This window comes from Panthera uncia, chromosome B1, assembly GCF_023721935.1.
Source record: "Panthera uncia isolate 11264 chromosome B1, Puncia_PCG_1.0, whole genome shotgun sequence".
Classification (NCBI taxonomy): Eukaryota; Metazoa; Chordata; class Mammalia; order Carnivora; family Felidae; genus Panthera; species Panthera uncia.
The window spans coordinates 119,779,348-119,798,090 of record NC_064811.1 but is presented as its reverse complement, the minus strand read 5'-3'; the positions used below and the strand labels follow the sequence as shown (position 1 = coordinate 119,798,090).

Here is an 18,743-nt window from a genome sequence, read left to right as displayed (position 1 = left end):
CCAATCTGATATCCAGCCATAGCAAATACTAAATTAAGCAAGTTATTCATTTACTGAATATTGGTTACATTTAATGATTTGTAAATTTTGCTGTAATTGATTTTGCATGAATTGGCACAGGCTTCAGAGGGGCTTCAGGATTCTGGGGCTTTCACATTCTTGAGCTGTCTCTCAGAGACCCCTCTGTGTCCCTCAGTCTTAGTTCCCCCTCAGGTCTGCATCTCAGTGCCTTCTCTATCCCCTCAGAACCCCTCTCTGGGATGTTAGCTAACATTTATCTCCATATTTTCCCCAGTAAATGATTATTTTTTTTGTCTGTGGCGCCATATCCTGAGGCTGCAAACCACTAGTTTCCTAAATAGTTTCTTAACCACATTTTGGGTAAAAATGTACATATAATTTATTTGACAAATTGCTGACATAGCAAATTGATTTTCTGTGTCAAACAGGAAAGATATTCACGGCTCTCACAGGAAGGAGATCACCTTCTTTGAGCTGTTTCAGATTTAATTCATATGATTGTTTTTTTATGCCTCCCTTTAAAATGGATATGCCTCAGCCTTCCATAACCCACATTTTAACCTGCTTTACAACAAGATTTTTGGGTTGTCTATTTTTGGTTTTGAGCGTTTGCATTTATTGCCTTGGCATTCACTCACGCTTACTTAGTGAGGCATATTTTGGAGAGAGATGATTCACTGACCGCAGCCATGTGGGCACTAGCTGTTGAATTGAAATGCTGTTTTGAATTCAAATTTTCCTGTGTTTCATGTACTTTCATATCGCTGTGTGGCTTGTCGTGAGTTGGAGAGTTCTTTCAAACCCCAGAGCACTCAGTGGTAAGGCAACCTCTCAAATACATTTATTTCACGTGTAAGAAGTCATTGTCGTCCTGGCCCAGGAGAACACCTACATGTAAACCGAGAAGGTCTCTAGCTCCCTGATAGCTACCCCAGCCTTGCTCAGGGCCCCAGTCTCAGGCCATCAAGGTCCAATTCCTCTTCTTTCAAACGGGCAACTTCTGGAGACCACTGCCTTGCAACGCCCACTTAATTTATGCGAAGTAGACTTAACATGTAACAGCCAGTTCCCTGAAGTGAAGATTTTACTTAACACTTTAATCGGTGAAGCCGCTATCCATGTATCTTTATTGACAGATGTTTCACAAATTTGCATAATTTAAAATGCCTCCCAGGCCTATCAACTGATGCCTCAGAAAGGTGTGTCGGAAAGATAACAGAGTCCTAGCTGGGGCCACAGACTGCACTCCAGTTGTCTTTGGTGGTTTTCTGGTACTGACTTTTGAGAGCCAGCTCATGATCTCAGGATGTATGAAAAAACAATAATACTAACTGTATTACTACTCTCAGGTAAGTACATTTCTTTTTGTAGCATGATGCTGTTATAGTGGATATCAGATTCTAGGTTAAAATGTAAACTACCTGATTTTAGTTCTATCTTACTTAAATGAATAAATAAATGAGTAGTATCTCAGAGCCCAGTCTGGTGGATGGATTTCTATTGGGACTCAGCTGGTAAGGTGGAGGGAATTGGGTTAAGGAGTTCTGTAATTGTGGTTGGATCACAATTTTCCAGTAGCATGCTTCAGTTCAAAGCCTCGCCATAGTGAAAAGAATTGTACCAAATATAATGAGAAATGTCTCTGTGTGAATAAATTTATTGCCTTATTTGTGCTTAATGAGGTTAACTTCTAAATTAAACGGTCATTAGTGAAAGTGATGGTGGATATGTGATCTCAGTTTTCAAAACGTTTTGTGAAAAATTATAATCTCCTTCACCCGCCAAAAAAGTACAAGCTACAAGCATGAAGTCTGCATCCGTGGGGGAGCTGTTTCCCATTCTTTGGTCTTTTACTGAGGTATGATGGAGGAAGAAGAAAAAGCAGCTTATTGGCTTAAGTGTTAGGTGGTTTGGGGAGAAATCAAAATCAATTCATTAAGATAAAGAAATAATGTGGAGTATTACTAAGTTGTATTAAATCAGCAATATCTGGGGCCTTTTTCTGAGAATGTGATGGTTAATGTCTTCTCAAATGCATTGTCTACGTGTTGGAAATACATAGATAAGGAACAGGCAGTTACTTGAAATGTATGGAGCCCTCAGACGTGGCTCTAACTCAAATTGGAGCATATACTAAGGATCTACTGGACACTCTCTAGGAGATAGAGAAGGGAGCCAGCATTTTCTAAGATATATTAGCCAATAAAAAAGTGTAATGGTTAAAGCATAGGGATGAGGAAGAGACAGCACTAAGCTCAAACCTGGTTTGACATCTGAAAGGCTGGGGGACATTAAGGCAAATTATCCTCTTTTCACCTCCCTGTCTTCATCTGTAAAATGCCTACAGTGTTGGTACCTGCCTCCTACTAATGAAATAATAAATTTCAATAGTAAATTAGTAAATGATATTAGTAAATAAATAATATGATAGTAATTACTGACTAGGGAACAAATCTGGGTGTGTGAGGATGATTTCTGAGAAGTCAGGGAAAATGGGACAATTACAGGAAAACAGGAGACTAACAAAATTACTCTCTTTTTTTTTAAGTAGCAAAATATGAAAACATTTAGCTTGAAGAAAAGAAAACAAGCAGAAGGGATGTAGTATATTATTTAAATATATTCCAATACTTCTAGAGCTATTACACAGAAAAGAAAAGAGGTACTGTGCTGTTCAGAGGGCAAAGAAGGCCTACTCAATCGAACTAGATACATTACCCAGTTTTTTGTGGTGGGGGGTGGGGGATATTTGGAAAGGGTTCCTGGAGAAGAAATAAATGCTTCATGTCTACAACTGCTCAAGTGGATAGTGTACTAAGGTCTTCAATGACAGTTCATGAGAGGTCATCAAGGCCATGCGACCCCAAAGGCCCCCCGTGGCCTTCATTGCAAATGCTGCCATCATCTTTGCGTTTTCTGAAACCATCCAAAGACATTCTCTGGAATAATGGAATAATGGAAAGGTGTTTGAGCACCCCCTTACTCATTAGTTTAAGTAGAGAACCTGGAAAGTGGTTTAAACATCTTTGGCTAGGGGAAAAAATAAAGAAAATATGATATTTCTTTCCCTGGAGATCTTGAGGGTAAAGCCACTATTCCTAATTCTAAATTTATCAGATGACATTCTCCAAATGGAGAGTAAGTTCTCTTGAAATTATTTGATTCCCAATCCCTGAATTCATTTACTCATTTGTTCGTTTGGCGCTTGTGTGTCAGGTGCTGGACACGGAGGCCACGCCAGTAGGATCAGTGAGCTCCTGTGGAGCACACAGTCAGGGCAGTGAGAGGGAGCACCAGCCCTAAACTGAATAAGTAAATCACTAACATAAGAACGATGATAAAGAACACCAATAAAATTAAGCCGGGAAAGGCGATAAACATAATGCAGAAGGCTGATTTACAAAAGGGTAGCAGGAAATTTTTCTTGGAGTAAGTGACATTTATGAAGGGAGGTGAATGACTGGAAGAAGCTGACCTCACAAAAGCTGGGGGAAGGACAAAGGCAACATTTCTGACACTGGACAAGAGTGTGTTCAATGCTTTTATTTGAAAATCAGATTCGGACACTAAGAAGGAATTTGAGAATGCACTATTGTAACACTTCAACCAGGAAATTCATAAACCAGGACCCTCTAAAGTAAACCCTCAGTTTCCTGATTTTACTTTAAAATTTGTGCAAAATTTGCATTCTAGGCCACAATTTTCTGATTTAATTGGAAGATCCCAAGGAACAGGTGTTATCACAGGTTTTATTCGTTAGTGTATCTCCAGAATCTCGCACAGCTCTTGACATGTCGTAGGATATCGGGTGAATCAGCAAGGAAGCAAGTAAAGGGAGGGAGAAAAAGGGGAAGGGAGGGAGGAGAAGGAAGGAAAGAATATTTGTTTTTATTTGTTTAGGCAAAATGAGAGCTCCGTGTAGGTAGACCATGATACCCTGGACATCTTATTCCATATGTCAGCAGGTACATCAGTTTGAAAAGCACATGCTTAGAAGGAGTAAGTAAAGAAACAGGCATCTCCATTTTCTCAGCGATCCAAAAAGAGAGCCTTTCTGTCCATGTAAATGTTGTAGGGAAGAGTTCTGAGCTGGGTTTCAGGGACTACTTGAATTTCTTACTAGTAAAACCTGTGTCTTTATTTATGCATCCCACACATTGCTAGGCACATAGTAAGCACTCAATAAATAATAGTTGCAGAAATAAGAAATGACCAGAATTTTGCAGCAGACTAGTTTCACTGTGGAAAATCAGTTCATCCTCATGGGCATCAGTTTCCTTGTCCCTATTGAATAAAACACAGAATAGATAGTATCTAAAATCCCTTCCATCGCTTAACTTCTATGAGTTCCCAAAGGTCAGCCTGAGATGACCTGTAGCCTTGTTCCCAAACCTATAAATCTCATGATCTTGGGGTAAAATTGGGTTTTTAGACAGAAATGGACACCTCACTATGAATGCCTGGGGAAGGATCCCTCAAAGAAGGGAAAAAAGAGACAGTACCTCAAGACTGACACCCACTAATTTTAAATTGGTAAACCAGATTTAGCATTCCTGTGATGGATTTCTTCTTACTTTGGTTTCTAGAAGATTATTGAAAACATCTATGAACCTTTTGGGGAAGCACATTTTAAGTAATTTCCTCAACTTGTCTTTATAGGCTATAGTTCCTCTCAACTAGCTACTGAAAGTGTCTCAGTGACTCACGAATCACCAGTAAGGGCCACGACTGTTCAATCACCACGTAAGTTACCAACAAAAGCAGATGGGTAATAGATTTCCAGCCATTCTCATCATTTCTGCATATTTAATTAGGAAAAGGTAAAAAAAAAAACCATAATTAGGAAAAGGTAAAAAAAATGTAAAAGGTAAACTGAACAAATAATCTTTGCTTTCTAAGAGGCCTCTGTCATTAAGCAATGCTGACAAATATGAACAGGAAAACCAAGATACTGGCAGATGCATTTCATTGTGGTTACTCAAATAAACTTGGTTAGAATGTCTGCTGACTCTTATTTCAGGAATCTGATAGAGAAAAAAGCAAGAATTGTCGGTAAACAGAGGAGATACACCATCATTACTAATTTTCCCATTTTCAATTTTTAATAGGGCTTGTTTCTGTTATGATACACAACTTGTCCACATCTGTTACAATACACAGCTCATACATATCTGTTATGACACACAACTCTATTGTGATACACAACCCCAAGCCGCCAACAGCCATACTCCAGCAGCTAAGAGTATCAGAAAAGTGTCAGATGCATAGAACCTTGGGACACTGTTCACTAAGAGACTTCTGTAACATCATGGGAGCCAGGCCCATGTTTGTCTCAGAAAATTAAATGACTCTAAAACCATTGTAGGCCCCAAATCATAAAATACCATACATTCTTCTCTCTGTCCCCAGGCATCATACCAACTGCCAGAGCAAAGGTGCTGGAGGAGATTCCTGACATCATCTCAGCTAAAGCTTCATCTCCTCTGATATTTTGGAATCAGACTCAAATTTAGCAATTTGCTTTGAAGATACAAGCAAAAGGCCTGGGTTTCTTTCCAAGAAACCGACATAACTGACAGAAGTGTTAAGCAATTATCCAGTGATAGAGACAATGAACTGTCACCTTTACAAAAACCATATATAAAGAGGGAACAAGGGTCATGGCATATATATAGCTTTTCATGTATTCATTCAAGAAAAATGAGAAAAGTATTAGTTCAAACTGAACACTTTCTGTATATCAGGCACTATGCTAAGCCCTCTATTATTTTAAGCCCTCTATTATTTTAAGCCTCAGTTATTTTATTCTGACAATAACTCTGTGGAATAGGTATTATTCCCATCGTGCAGATGAAAAAAAGAGGTTCAGAACGTTTTAAAAACTTGCCTGAGGAGCAAGTGAGCAGTCAGTGAGCAGGAAAGCTGGATACAAATCCAGGAGGTTTGACCATAGAACCCTCAGCCTTACCCAACATATTCTACTTCCTTCCTCAAGAGAGGAGAGCATCATTCCTGATCTGCTATCCAGAAATAAGCACTGTTGACATTTTGGTACAAATATTCCAGATGTTTTTTTCTAGGCATGTTTATAAATATGTACTTCAAAAATTACTGTAGGGCATCCTGGGTGGCTCAGTTAGTTAAGCAACTGACTTCGGCTGAGGTCATGATCTCACGGTTCATGGGTTTGAGCCCCGCGTCGGGCTCTTTGCTGACCGCTCAGAGCCTGGAGCCTGCTTCAGATTCTGTGTCTCCCTCTCTCTCTGTTCCTCCCCTGCTAGCTCTCTGTCTCTCAAAAATAAATAAACGTTAAAATTTTTTTTTAAATTACTGTATATAATATTCTGAAACCTGACTTTTCCTCACTTAAAAAGCATCTATTCCATATTAGTGAGTACACTTACAAAACATTTTAACGGCTCCACAATATTACATCTGATGCCTAACTATGGTTTGTTTAACCTATGCCATGTTTCAAATATTTAGGTTGTTTCTACTTTACAGTCTGTTTTTGTTTGTTTGCTTCAAGTTTTTATTTAAACTGTAATTAGTTAACATATAGGGTAATATTGGTTTCAGGAGTAGAATTTAGTGATTCATCACTTACATACAACACCCAGTGCTCATCACAAGTGCCTTCCTTAATACCTAAACAACACTATGATGGACATCCTTGTAGATTCATCTTTCTGTGTCAGAATATATACTTTTTAAAGATTTTGATGAATATTGCTAAATTTGCTTCCCCAAAAGTTATGCCGAAGTATATACCCATCAGTAAATTTTGAAAGCATCTTGTCTCAGTACCTTCTTCCCAAATTGTGTCCCAGAAATCTGTATCTGAAATTAAGGTTAAGTGAAAAATATGGTGTATTTATGTTTTGACTTTTATTTCCTTGATTGCTAATGAAAACAAACCATTTCTCTGTGTGTGTGTGTGTGTGTGTGTGTGTGTGTGTGTTTAACAGCTTTACCAAGTTATAATTTGCATGCAGTGAAATTCACTAATTTCAAGTGTAGGACTCGGGACTGAAGATTAGAATGGGACAAGTGAGGTACTCACCTCAGGACCAAATTTAAGGGGGCACCAAAACCTTAGTCATCAAGATAAATACTTTCATAAAGTGTTTTTTAAAAACTCAAAATTAATTCAAAAAATCAATCATGAATAACATGTCAGAATTTTAAACATAGCTGGGATCCATCAGAGTCAGGTCTGAGGTGAGGTGAGTGAGGTGAGGCAAACCAGTGCCAGGTCAGATCTTGGCTTCCAGTGGGCAGTTACTGAGAAGAAACATCTTAATCCACTCAGCAACTGAGTTGCAACTAGCAATCCATCTTTTTGAAAGCTCACTTTCTGTCCCCCCCCACCACCCACACGCACTTCTAGGGAATAGCACTTTGGGGGCCCCAACTTAAAAATCCCATGGCGTTTATTTTAAAAAGTTTTTTTTAGAATAAGAGGTACCTGGCTGGCTCAGTTGGTAGAGCATATGGCTCTTGATCTCAGGGTCGTGAGTTTTGAGTGCCATGTTGGGTATGGAGAGTACTTGAATAAATAAACTTAAAAAAAATTTTTTTACACGTGTTGAGTTTGTCATGACTCCCACTCCTCCTCAGTGGGCCCTGAACCCCTAGTTCTGTGAGACCATTAAAATCTCTCACAAGTTTCAGGGCCTCTCAGGTCTCACTTGAAAATAGACAAATGTCTTCAGGGGAAAGCCAATGGCAAGCTCACCTCTCTGTACTTCCTCTCCACCTTCAGAGCCTGCTGTCTTGGTAGGCTCTGATGCCCTCTCTAGATGTGTTAAATTTGCTCAGCTTTTCTACTTGTTGTGGACAGGAGGCTTGATCTGCAAGAAGCTAGTTTGCCTTGACTGGAAGCTAGAAGTTTTAGTTTATTCCTCCAGATGAGTTTCAGAATGATTTGGGAAAGTTATCCCTTGTGCAACATAAAAATATTCCCAGGGTTATTTGGCTAGAATGGAATGAATGATAGAATTAAACGAATAAATTGGCTCAGAGCAAATAAAACATTTTGTAATAGTAAATCTTTGAATTGGGAATATATCATGTTTTTTCACTGGGCCCTATCTCATGTCCTCTGAAGAGTTTGAAAAAAATTCGGAAAAAAATTCTGAAAAAAACTTTAGATAAATTTTATGTATTTCCTTTTGAAGAGATATTTTACATGTCCTTTTATTGTTTTAACTAAAATATATTTCATTACATTTTCAAATTGTTTATCAATGGCCTAAGATGAATTTATCACTTTGTATACGTTCATTTTATAAGTGACATGGCTAACCTTATTTGGTTAAAATAGTTGACTCTCTTCAATTTCCAAAATTAAGAATCATATTCCTTATAAAAGTGAAATTTTGTTTCTTCTTCACTTGAAATAAATGTTCATAGCTGCTTTTCTTATGATATTGCATTTGTTAGAACTTCTAAATGTTATTTATGTTAGTTAATGCTGTATAATGGTCGTGATAGTCATCCTTGTCTTGAGACTGTCTATAATATGAATGTCTCACCATTAATTATGATGTCTGCGGCTTTCAGCAAATAATCCTTATGTTAAGAAATTTCTTGCTAGCGTTAAACAAAGAGCTTTAATCAAGAAAAAGAAAAGATCTTAAATTCTATAAAATGGCTTTTATGCATCATTGTTGAAACTTTGAAAGTTGACTTCCATAGCTTAATGGTAAAATAATAAATTTCCTGACAGTTGTCACAAGAAAGAAAGTATCTGTTATACCTAACATAACAGAAATACTTTTTAAACTTTTGTTTGGTTTTCTTTAAGAACGTCTGTTCATCTTATTAGTTTCTATTTATTTCACAGTATTTTTATTCTTCAATATGTTGAATGATGAATTATATCAATGGATATTATCACATTGCCCTATATCTCACATCCTAGTATTAATCACTTGGCTATTGTAAAGTATTCTTTTAATATCGTGCTGAATTTAATATTTGTCTTAGGATCATTTTACCTACATTTGTCATTTATAATTTTTTTTGAAATACCTTTGTGAGTACACAAGCATTTGCTATCAAAAAGTGAAAGAATTTTTGCCCATTTTATTTAAAAATAATTCATTAATCACTATGTACAAGTTTTAAGTGAGAGATATTTTGAAGGAGAATCATCTCTTCCAATTATAGTAGAGGATTTTTTTTTAATTTTTTTTAATCTTTATTTTTGAGAGAGAGAGAGACAGAGTATGAGCAGGGGAGGGTGCCAGAGAGAGAGGGAGACACAGAATCTGAAGCAGGCTCCAGGCTCTGAGCTGTCAACAAGAGCCTGACGTGGGGATCAAAGTCACAAACTGCGAGATCATGACCTGAGCCGAAGTCAGATGCTTAACCGACTGAGCCACCCAGGTGCCTCTCTATTTGGGGATTTTTGTTAAGAGTTTCTTTATATACAAATTATTATATGTAAGCACCAAAAAAGAAGGTGCCATATTTATTTTTAGTGTACAAAATTCTATGTATAGCTAATCAACTTTGGTACATCCATCTCTAGATGGGTATAGTATAGATTAGGTTCTGTATACAGTTACATTCCAAAGAATAATAGCCAGCATTCATAGAGCATTTACCTACTGCCAAGCAATACTCTAAGCCAGGTACATATATTTAATTTTTTGTGTGTGGAGACATACATGTAATAAAATTCACCATTTTAACCATTTTTAAATGTGCAACGCAGTGGTGGTATTTAATACATTCACAATGCTGTACTCCTGTAGCTGTTATCTAGTTTCAGAACGTTTTCATAAGCTTAAAAGGAAGTATCAAATGCATTAAACTCTTATTCCCCACCCCCCACCCCCACCAGCCTTGGCAACAGCTAATTTGTTTTCTGTTTCTGTTTCCCTGTTCTGAATATTTCATATACATGTAATCGTAAATACATGGTCTTTATGTCTGGCTTCATTCACTTAGCATGTAGCAAATGTTAGTATTTTATTCTATTTTATGAATGAATAATATTCTATTGCATGGATGTACCACATCTTATTTATTCATTCATCGGTTGATAGACTGGTCTTGTGTACATTTTTGGCTTTTGGAAATAGTGTTGTTATAAATATTCTTGTACAAGTTTTTTTTTTTAACACCTGTTTTCAATTCTCCTTTGAGTGTATCTAGGGGTAGAAATTCTGAGTCATATGGTATGTTATGTATAACTTATTGAGAAAATGCCATACTTTTTCCACAGAAGCTTCACTATTTTACAGCCCCTCCAGGAGTGTATGAGATTCCAATATCTCCACATCTTCAGCAACACTTGTTATTTTCTAGTAGGTGTGAAGTCATATTTCATTGTGGTTTTGATTTCCATTTCCTTAGTGACTAATGGTGTTGAGCATCTTTTCATGTGGTTGTTGGCCATTTGTGTATCTTCTTTGGAGAAATGTCTACTCAAGTTCTTTGCCCATTTTTAAATTGGGTTGTTTGTGGTTTTGTTACATTATAACAGTTCTTTATATACTCTGTATACAAGACCCTTATCAGATAGATGATTTGTAAATATTTTCTCCCATCCTGTGGATCATGTTTTTACTCTCTTGAGAACATCCTTTGATAACACAAAAAGTTTATAATTTTGATGAAGTCCAATTTATCTATTTTTTAAAATTTTGTTGCATGTGCCTTAGGTGTCCTATATTGCAAAAGAAAACCACTGCAAATCCAAGAACATAAAGATTTACTCCCATGTTTCCTTCTAAGGGTTTTATAATTTTAACTCATATTTATGTCTTTGGTCCTTTTTTTGATCTGATATTTTTAGATGATGTGAGATAAGAATCCAACTTCATTCTTTTGCATTAGGATACTAGTTGTCTCGCACAATTTGTTGAAGAGACTGTTCTTTCACTATTTAATGGTCTTGGAACCCTTGTTGAAAATTGATTGATAAAAATGTGGGTTTATTTCTAGACTCCCAATTCTATTCCTTTGATTCTTTGAGCAGCAGCACATTGTTTTTTTGTTTTGTTTTGTTTTATTTTGTTTGGTTGTGGGATTTTTGTTGTTGTTGTTGTTGTTTTGTTTTTTTGGTTTTTTTTTTTTTTTTTTTTTTTTGTTTTTCTTTTGGTCCTCAGAGTTTATTTTTTATTTATTTATTTTTTAATTTTATTTTTTATTTTTTAAAATTTACATCCAAATTAGTTAGCATACAGTGCAGCAATAATTTCAGGAGTAGATTCCTTGATGCCCCTTACCCATTTAGCCCATCCCCCCTCCCACAACCCCTCCAGCAACCCTCAGTTTGTTCTCCATATTTATGAGTCTCTTCTGTTTTGTCCCCCTCCCTGTTTTTATTTTTGTTTCCCTTCCCTTATGTTCATTTGTTTTGTCTCTTAAAGTCATCATATGAGCGAAGTCGTATGATTTTTGTCTTTCTCTGAGTGACTAATTTCACTTAGCATAATACTCTCCAGTTCCATCCATGTGGTTGCAAATGGCAAGATTTCATTCTTTTTGATTGCCGAGTAATACTCCATTGTATATATATACCACATCTTCTTTATCCATTCATCCATCGATGGACATTTGGGCTCTTTCCATACTTTGGCTACTGTTGATAGTGCTGCTATAAACATGGGGGTCCACGTGTCCCTTTGAAACAGCACACCTGTATCCCGTGGATAAATGCCTAGTAGTGCAATTGCTGGGTCGTAGGGTAGTTCTATTTTTAGTTTTTTGAGGAACCTCCATACTGTTTTCCAGAGTAGCTTCACCAGCTTTCATTCCCACCAACAATGCAAAAGAGATTCTCTTTCTCTGCATCCTCGCCAACATCTGTTGTTGCCTGAGTTGCTAATGTTAGCCATTCTGACGGGTGTGAGGTGGTATCTCATGGTGGTTTTGATTTGCATTTCCCTGATGATGAGTGACGTTGAGCATTTTTTCATATGTCAGTTGGCCATCTGGATGTCTTCTTTGAGAAGTGTCTATTCATGTCTTTTGCCCATTTCTTCACTGGATTCTTTGTTTTTTTGGTGTTGAGTTTGATAAGTTCTTTATAGATTTTGGATACTAACCCTTTATCTGATATGTCATTTGCAAATATCTTCTCCCATTCTGTCAGTTGCCTTTAGTTTTGCTGATTGTTTCCTTCGTTGTGCAGAAGCTTTTTATTTTGATGAGGTCCCAGTAGTTCATTTTTACTTTTGTTTCCCTTGCCTCCAGAGGTGTGTTGAGTAAGAAGTTTAGCAGCACACTGTTTAGATTACTGTTGCTTTGTAATAAGTTTTGAAATTTTGAAGTGTAAGTCCTCCACCTTTGTTCTTTTTCAAGATTAATTTGGTTATTTGTGGTTCTAGAAATTCCATAGGAATTTTAAGAACAGCTTTTCTATTTGTGCAAAAATTTACACATATTTTAACTCATTTTACTAAGTCAGTAATTTATAAGGTAAGCAACAATTATTATCCCCATTTTACAAAAGATGAAACAAGGGTACCGAGAAATTATCCAACCTGCCCAAGGCCTCAACTAGTAGGGAAATTAGTTTGAACCCACAAAGGCTGGCTCTAGAATCTATGCACTTAATCAATACATTAAACTACCTCGTTTGTCATATGGGCTTGTTTCAGGCTTGGCTCTTCTGACTTGCAACATTGTCAGTGTTCTGCTTATGCTTTCACTAAAGTGGAGCCTATAATGAAAGCTGATGGTCTGTCTTCTGCTGCTGCACTTAATGAACCCTAATTGGGGGACTATGATGTTAGCCTTTTGCTCCTTTTAATCTGGGCTAGGTACCTTTTAATCTAAGGATCATACCTTTGATGATTACCACTTATTTCTCAGTCATGATTGCACTTAAAAATCAAATGAAAGAAAATAATCCTAAAGTACGAAAAGTGAGTATAGTCCATCTATTAAAGCCAACTGGAAAGATGAACCATGGCAGTGAAATTGCATCTTGCTAGGAGAGACACTGCACAAATATGCCTCTTGGTGTCCTCTGAGCTATTCTGTCATGTACAGATCTCAAAGCCATCTTGTCAGGCAATTCAGCAATGTCACTTCAAAATGAGTCTATAGGAATGTAGGGACACACCGTAAAGTTTATTCTCATTGATTTATTACTCCAGAAAAGTCAACATCAATCACTTGTGATTGCAAGTCAGATATTTTTCAGGTCCTGTCAGTATTTCGTTTTGTTTTGTTTTTGCTTCATTAATCTATCACTGTTAAAATTGTTCCACAACCATTGTAATTCTGTCAGTTTCTTCTTTTGCTTTATATTTCTTGTTGCTCTGTTTTGGGGATATAATGGCCCATATTTACCTAAGAATCATTGTGTAATAGATCCTTTAACAGTATAAATTAATCCTCCATGTCTTTGTAAGTGTCTTTGCCTTTAATTCTACTTTGTCTAATCTTAAATTTTTGATTCCTGTTTTTATTTATTTTTATTTGTCTAACATACCTTCACACTTTTTTTTTTACACATTTTGCATTCTTTAGTTTTGTTTGTGCTCCTTGTGATCTAGCATACATTTGTTGGGGCCTTTTTTTCCTATTTTGACTCAATCTAAAGGTCTTTGTATTTTAATATGGAAATTTAATTTATGTACATTTATGGGCTCACAAGTGACATGTAGTATCTTTTGTTGCCTTTATTCCACACTTTTCTTTTTTTAATGATTTATTTCTGATGTTTTGACATACACACTATGGTCAGTTTGCTTTTATCCTCCTCCTGTTTTGAATGTATATAACCTATTTGTAATTATCCCAGTGGTTAACTTTATGTTCTTAAGAATTCTCTCTCAGAACTCTTAAATCAGTTTAATGATGCAGTACACTTAGAAACTGTAACTGCTTTTAGGGACCCTATAAAAGCTGGATAAGTTGTTCTAGGGTGGAGCCAACTCGGCAACAGCTCATGGGTGCCTTGAATGGATTTCAGTTGTGTCATGGGATGTCAATTCCCTCAGCCCCTCTGGAGGCCAGGTCTTCAGGTAGGGTACAGCAAGGTATATCAACGTTAGGACACATTCACATGTGATTAGGACGTAGTGAATGTATATTGTAAGTCATTGTGCACAAGTATATAAACATATATGAAACAAAATTCCACAAAATAATAAGTGTCCTTATTATGTGTGATGCAGTCTCTTCTATTTTGTACAATTTACTATTTTAATGCCAGTAATGACACAGTGAATTGATTTCAAGGCCCATTAATGAAGGAATTCACTATCTTGACTACATGTTGGAATTATCTGAGGGACTGTCTCTATAAGATACTGACAACTGAGTTCCATAGCCAGAGATTCTAAATACAGTAATGCAGGAGCCAGCAAACTACAGCCTGGGAGCCAAACCCAGACCACCACTGGTCTAGGATAGCTTGCAAGTTAACAATGCCTTTTACTTTTTTAAGTGCTTTAAAAAATCAGAAGAATAATAATACTTTGTGACATGTGAGTATTATGTAAAATTAAAATGTTAGTGTCTATCGGGGTGCCTGGGTGGCTCAGTCTGTTAAGCGAACGACTTCAGGTCAGGTCATGATCTCATGGTCCATAGGTTTGAGCCCCATGTTGAGTTCTGTGCTGACAGCTCAGAGCCTGGAGCCTGCTTCGGATTCTGCGTCTCCCCCTTTCTCTGCCCTTCCCCTGCTCATGCTCTGTCTCTCTCTGCCTCTCAATAATAAATGAAAGTTAAAAAAAATTAATAAAATCTATAAAATCAATAAAATGTTAGTGTCTATCAATAATTATTGGAACAAAGCCATACTTATTTATTTATGCTTTGGCTTACACGTTGCCTATAGCTACTTTTGCACTGTAATGACAAGAGCTGTAACAGAGACCAACATGTGGCCCACAAAACCTCAGATATTTATTCTTTGTCCCTTTACAGAAAGTCTGCCAACTCTTGCACAAGGGATTTCATTCTGCAATTTGAAAAGTCAGTTTGAGACTGAGGATTTCCTAGCTAAGTTCTCGCAGAGCTCCTTGGAGCTGCCTCTAGCTGGCAGTGGGCACAGGGTGCGAGGCTCCAGGCTTACTGCCCACCTTCCCAGTAGAGCCATTCCACCTGTCGTCTGCTTCACACACTCAGGAGCTTACCCTTGCAAACTGCATGTAGTTAAATCAACTGCAGGGGGAGAGGGGCTTTTTTGAGACAAAACCACAAGAAGTACCATCATGTAATATGGAAAATTGTGAATGTTAGTATTTCTCAAGCAAATCAGGCTACTATCCAATTGTCTTCTGAATTTGTTCAAGCTCTAGATAAGGGTGCCATAAGAACCTCAGAAAATTTAAGAGTAGCTCTCAAAGCCCTGGAAAATGAAGCTTCTACATGTGGATTTAGTCTGGAGCAATGGCTCTCGCCACTGGCAGCCCACTGGAATCTCATGCCTGTGCACCACAGATAGTTCTAATATGCAGTCAGGATTGAGAATGTTGATCTAGTTTCTATTGTTGCTATTTGTCATTGTTCAACCAGTGGCGGAAAGTATCAGTGGTGTGAGAACCTTGGGATAAGATTTTCTTTCTTTTTTTTTTTTTTTTTCATTTTGCCAAGCAAGTGCACCATTGGGGGAGGGGCAGAAGGAAAGTGGCTCCCAAGCAGGCTCCACACCCGATGCAGGGCTTCATCTCACAATCGTTGAGATCATGACCTGAGTCAAAATCAAGACTCGGATGCTTAACTGACTGAGCCACCCAGGCGCCCCTTCACTTTTAATTAGAATTTTTCTCATCCAGCCTAACTCCTTAAGTTCAAACCTAATGTGTGCAGGAAGTTCAGCTGCCAAAATGCCAATATTTTAAATAAAGCTGGCACACCTAAAGTACGTGATCCTCTTTTGTTCTGAGGATTTGGGATAGGCATAGTAAGTGGATTGAAAGATGCTTGGCTCAAAAAAAGGGAGGTTTCAGCTAACAAATTGTTACTAACCAGAAACATCGGTCTTTCCATAACATGGCTGTGACACTACATGTCACCCTGCCCTTCTGTGTTAGAGGTACCCCCCTCCCACCTCAGGTTACACACAAGGTGAGTTATTATTTTTGTATCTTTTCACTTAGCCCTACTTTGCCATAAGTGAAGACTTGTTTGAGAGTAGTTACATAATTTGTTGAGAATTTAATCTCTCAAAGCAACTTACTTGGAGCTCTCATTCTTTTTATTCTGCATAGATCATAGTAGACCTTTGGAGACAGCTCTGCAGTCAAATAGATCTGAATTTAAAACCCAGCTCTGCCATTTATCAACTGAATCTCTTAGGCAAGTTAGGCAATGTTTCTGATCTTTGTTTTTCTCCTCTACAAATAATGGTTAATGTATAATAATATGCTCTCAGGTTTTGAAGGTGGCAAGAGAGGATACCCAGCATGTAATGAATACATAATGTGTTAAATATGAATATTATTATCTCAGCCATATAAATTTCCATGATTCTGGAGTAGTGACATTCTTTACAGGATATCTGTTCCATTACTCTCATATTAGAAGCAAGAAACTGAGGCTCAGATAAGTTTAGTGACTTACTCAGATCCTCAGCCAGTGAGTGGCAAAGCTTGGACTGGACTGGAACTCTGACCTCTTTTCTCACTGGGACAATGTAGATGAACATCCCTTGCTTTCCTTCTGTCTGGGCTGAAGAACATACAGTGGCCGAGATTATAGGCTGATTTATCTCTCTAACCCTGCTGCCTCAACAATGATTTGAACCAACGAGAATGGCCAGCAGCTGGGTAGTACAGAACCAGGCTATAAAGTTCAAGGTTCCTGAGGGAAGCTGTTGTCATTCTAGTCCACAGCAGCTTCAAGTCAGACTCAATGAGGAGCTATTATTCTGTCAAGTTAAGGAAAGGCAGAAGTGTGACTACCTCGCTTCAAGGGAACTGCCAGAGCATGTCACTCTATAGACGAACAGAAGCTGGGTCATTGCGTTTGACACCTCACCTGCTAAATGCACCAGTTAACAGGCTGTTCCCTTCCTTAAGAGCTAGGGATCAGAAAGTTCAAACAGAATATTGAGAGCTATTCAAAACACTAGGCTCAAATATTATCACAACAACCACTCTGTTCTTTAGCAGGCTCATTTTTTCTGAATTGTAACTGGCTATTTTGGCTTACTAAAACCCTTCCAAAAAAGAAAAATGAATGACAACTTGACCCAGATTGAGTTTGTCAATCCTTTGGTTCAAGAGCAAAATTGAGTATATTATTGCTTAACAGCCAAAGCTTTCTCCAAACATTTTTTTTGGGGGGGGGGCAGGCAAGATCCCTATTTATACATTCATTCTGTATAAAATAATAGGGCCTGGCAGAAAAGACACTGGGTTGGAAGTCAGCAGATGTGAGTTTTTGTCACTATTTTACCACAGATTAGCTATGTAAAACTTCCACAAATAAATGTATCAACCAACATTCATGGTCATCCAGTGCCAAAAAAACAAACAAACAAACAAACCTATAGCACTTAGAAAATTTAGTTTTCTGAGTTGGAAACTATTTAAGGCATTTCATATGCAGGATGTGTCTTTGTAAGAGTTTGCTCTCTTAAGATAAGACTTCTATCAACTGTAAGTCAGGAGGGAACCAAACCCAAACCAACAGCTGAAAGAGCTGACTTTATCACATCATGACAGGAGCTCGGCTACTGGAAGTTTTGGCATAAAGCAAACTCGTAGGCTATTTGTCCAATATTGCACTTTATTTTTATTCCTTCTAATAACATTTCATGTTAGAATGTCAACTATTTGGGAGAGCTGTGTGATTTGGTGGATAGAGCACAGAGGATGGTGTTAGGAGACTGGACCTCTATTCCCCATTGTATCCCTAAATGTGTCCTGGGCCCACAAGTTGCCCCTCCTTCTTGGTACCCTGGGAATAGTGACAGGGACCTTCTCATGTTCCCTGCCTCAATATACAGATGTCTCAGTCTGTTTTAGTGCACAACTGTGAGGGCAGAGCTGTGAGGGTAAGAAAGAAAGGAGGTGAATGTTCTGGAACAATTCAGATATTATAAGTGTGAGATGATACAGTCATGAAAATTTGGAATCTTTAATATTCTGGGTGGTATATTAATTCATTCATTACACCCTTCCAGAACCTAAAACTATGTGATTCAGTTCCAGTCTCTGTAATGTACTTTGTACAAAGTGCCATAGCAAATGCCATTTCAGTATTTGGGGACTGAAACAAAATTTTAAATGAGGAATTTGAGGCCTTGCTGAAGCTACCCTTGTGTTTTATTTTGCACTAATTTTCTACTTAAACTTTAAATTCTTGTCAATCTGAGAAGTTTGCCAGCCTTTGCCTGCCACCTGTCTCCTGGTCTCCACACAAATGCACACTGCAATGTCCTTGTCTTCACATTTTAGCTCATGCTATTCTTTACCTTCATTCCTCCCTTTCCACATTTCTACCTAAAGTTCTTCCCATCCTTCCAGTTTCGACCAGCGAGTCATTGTAAGTAAGCATGGGGTAAGGACTGCAGAGTATACTTTTTAGAGGAACTAAGGAAATGTGTAATGTTGGGTAGCCAAATGCTGACACACCTTCCATAATACCTCATATATATATATATATATATATATATATATATATATTCTATATATATATATTCAATATATATATATATTCTATATATATATATTCTATATATATATTCGATATATATATTCTATATATATATTCAATATATATATATTCTACATATATAT

At 37.4% G+C, this 18,743-nt stretch overlaps 1 protein-coding gene across 1 annotated transcript in view; it reads left to right on the top strand.

Moving 5' to 3' along the window:
* Positions 1 to 1,178: 1,178 nt before the first annotated feature.
* The window catches only part of GYPA (glycophorin A (MNS blood group)), a 36,955-nt gene continuing 19,390 nt past the window's right edge, over positions 1,179 to 18,743 (top strand). The window contains exons 1-2 of the mRNA XM_049631190.1: positions 1,179 to 1,370; positions 4,681 to 4,764. Of these exons, the coding sequence (XP_049487147.1) occupies positions 1,328 to 1,370; positions 4,681 to 4,764 (127 nt within the window). The 5' untranslated portion in view covers positions 1,179 to 1,327. The remainder of the gene's footprint in view (positions 1,371 to 4,680; positions 4,765 to 18,743) is intronic.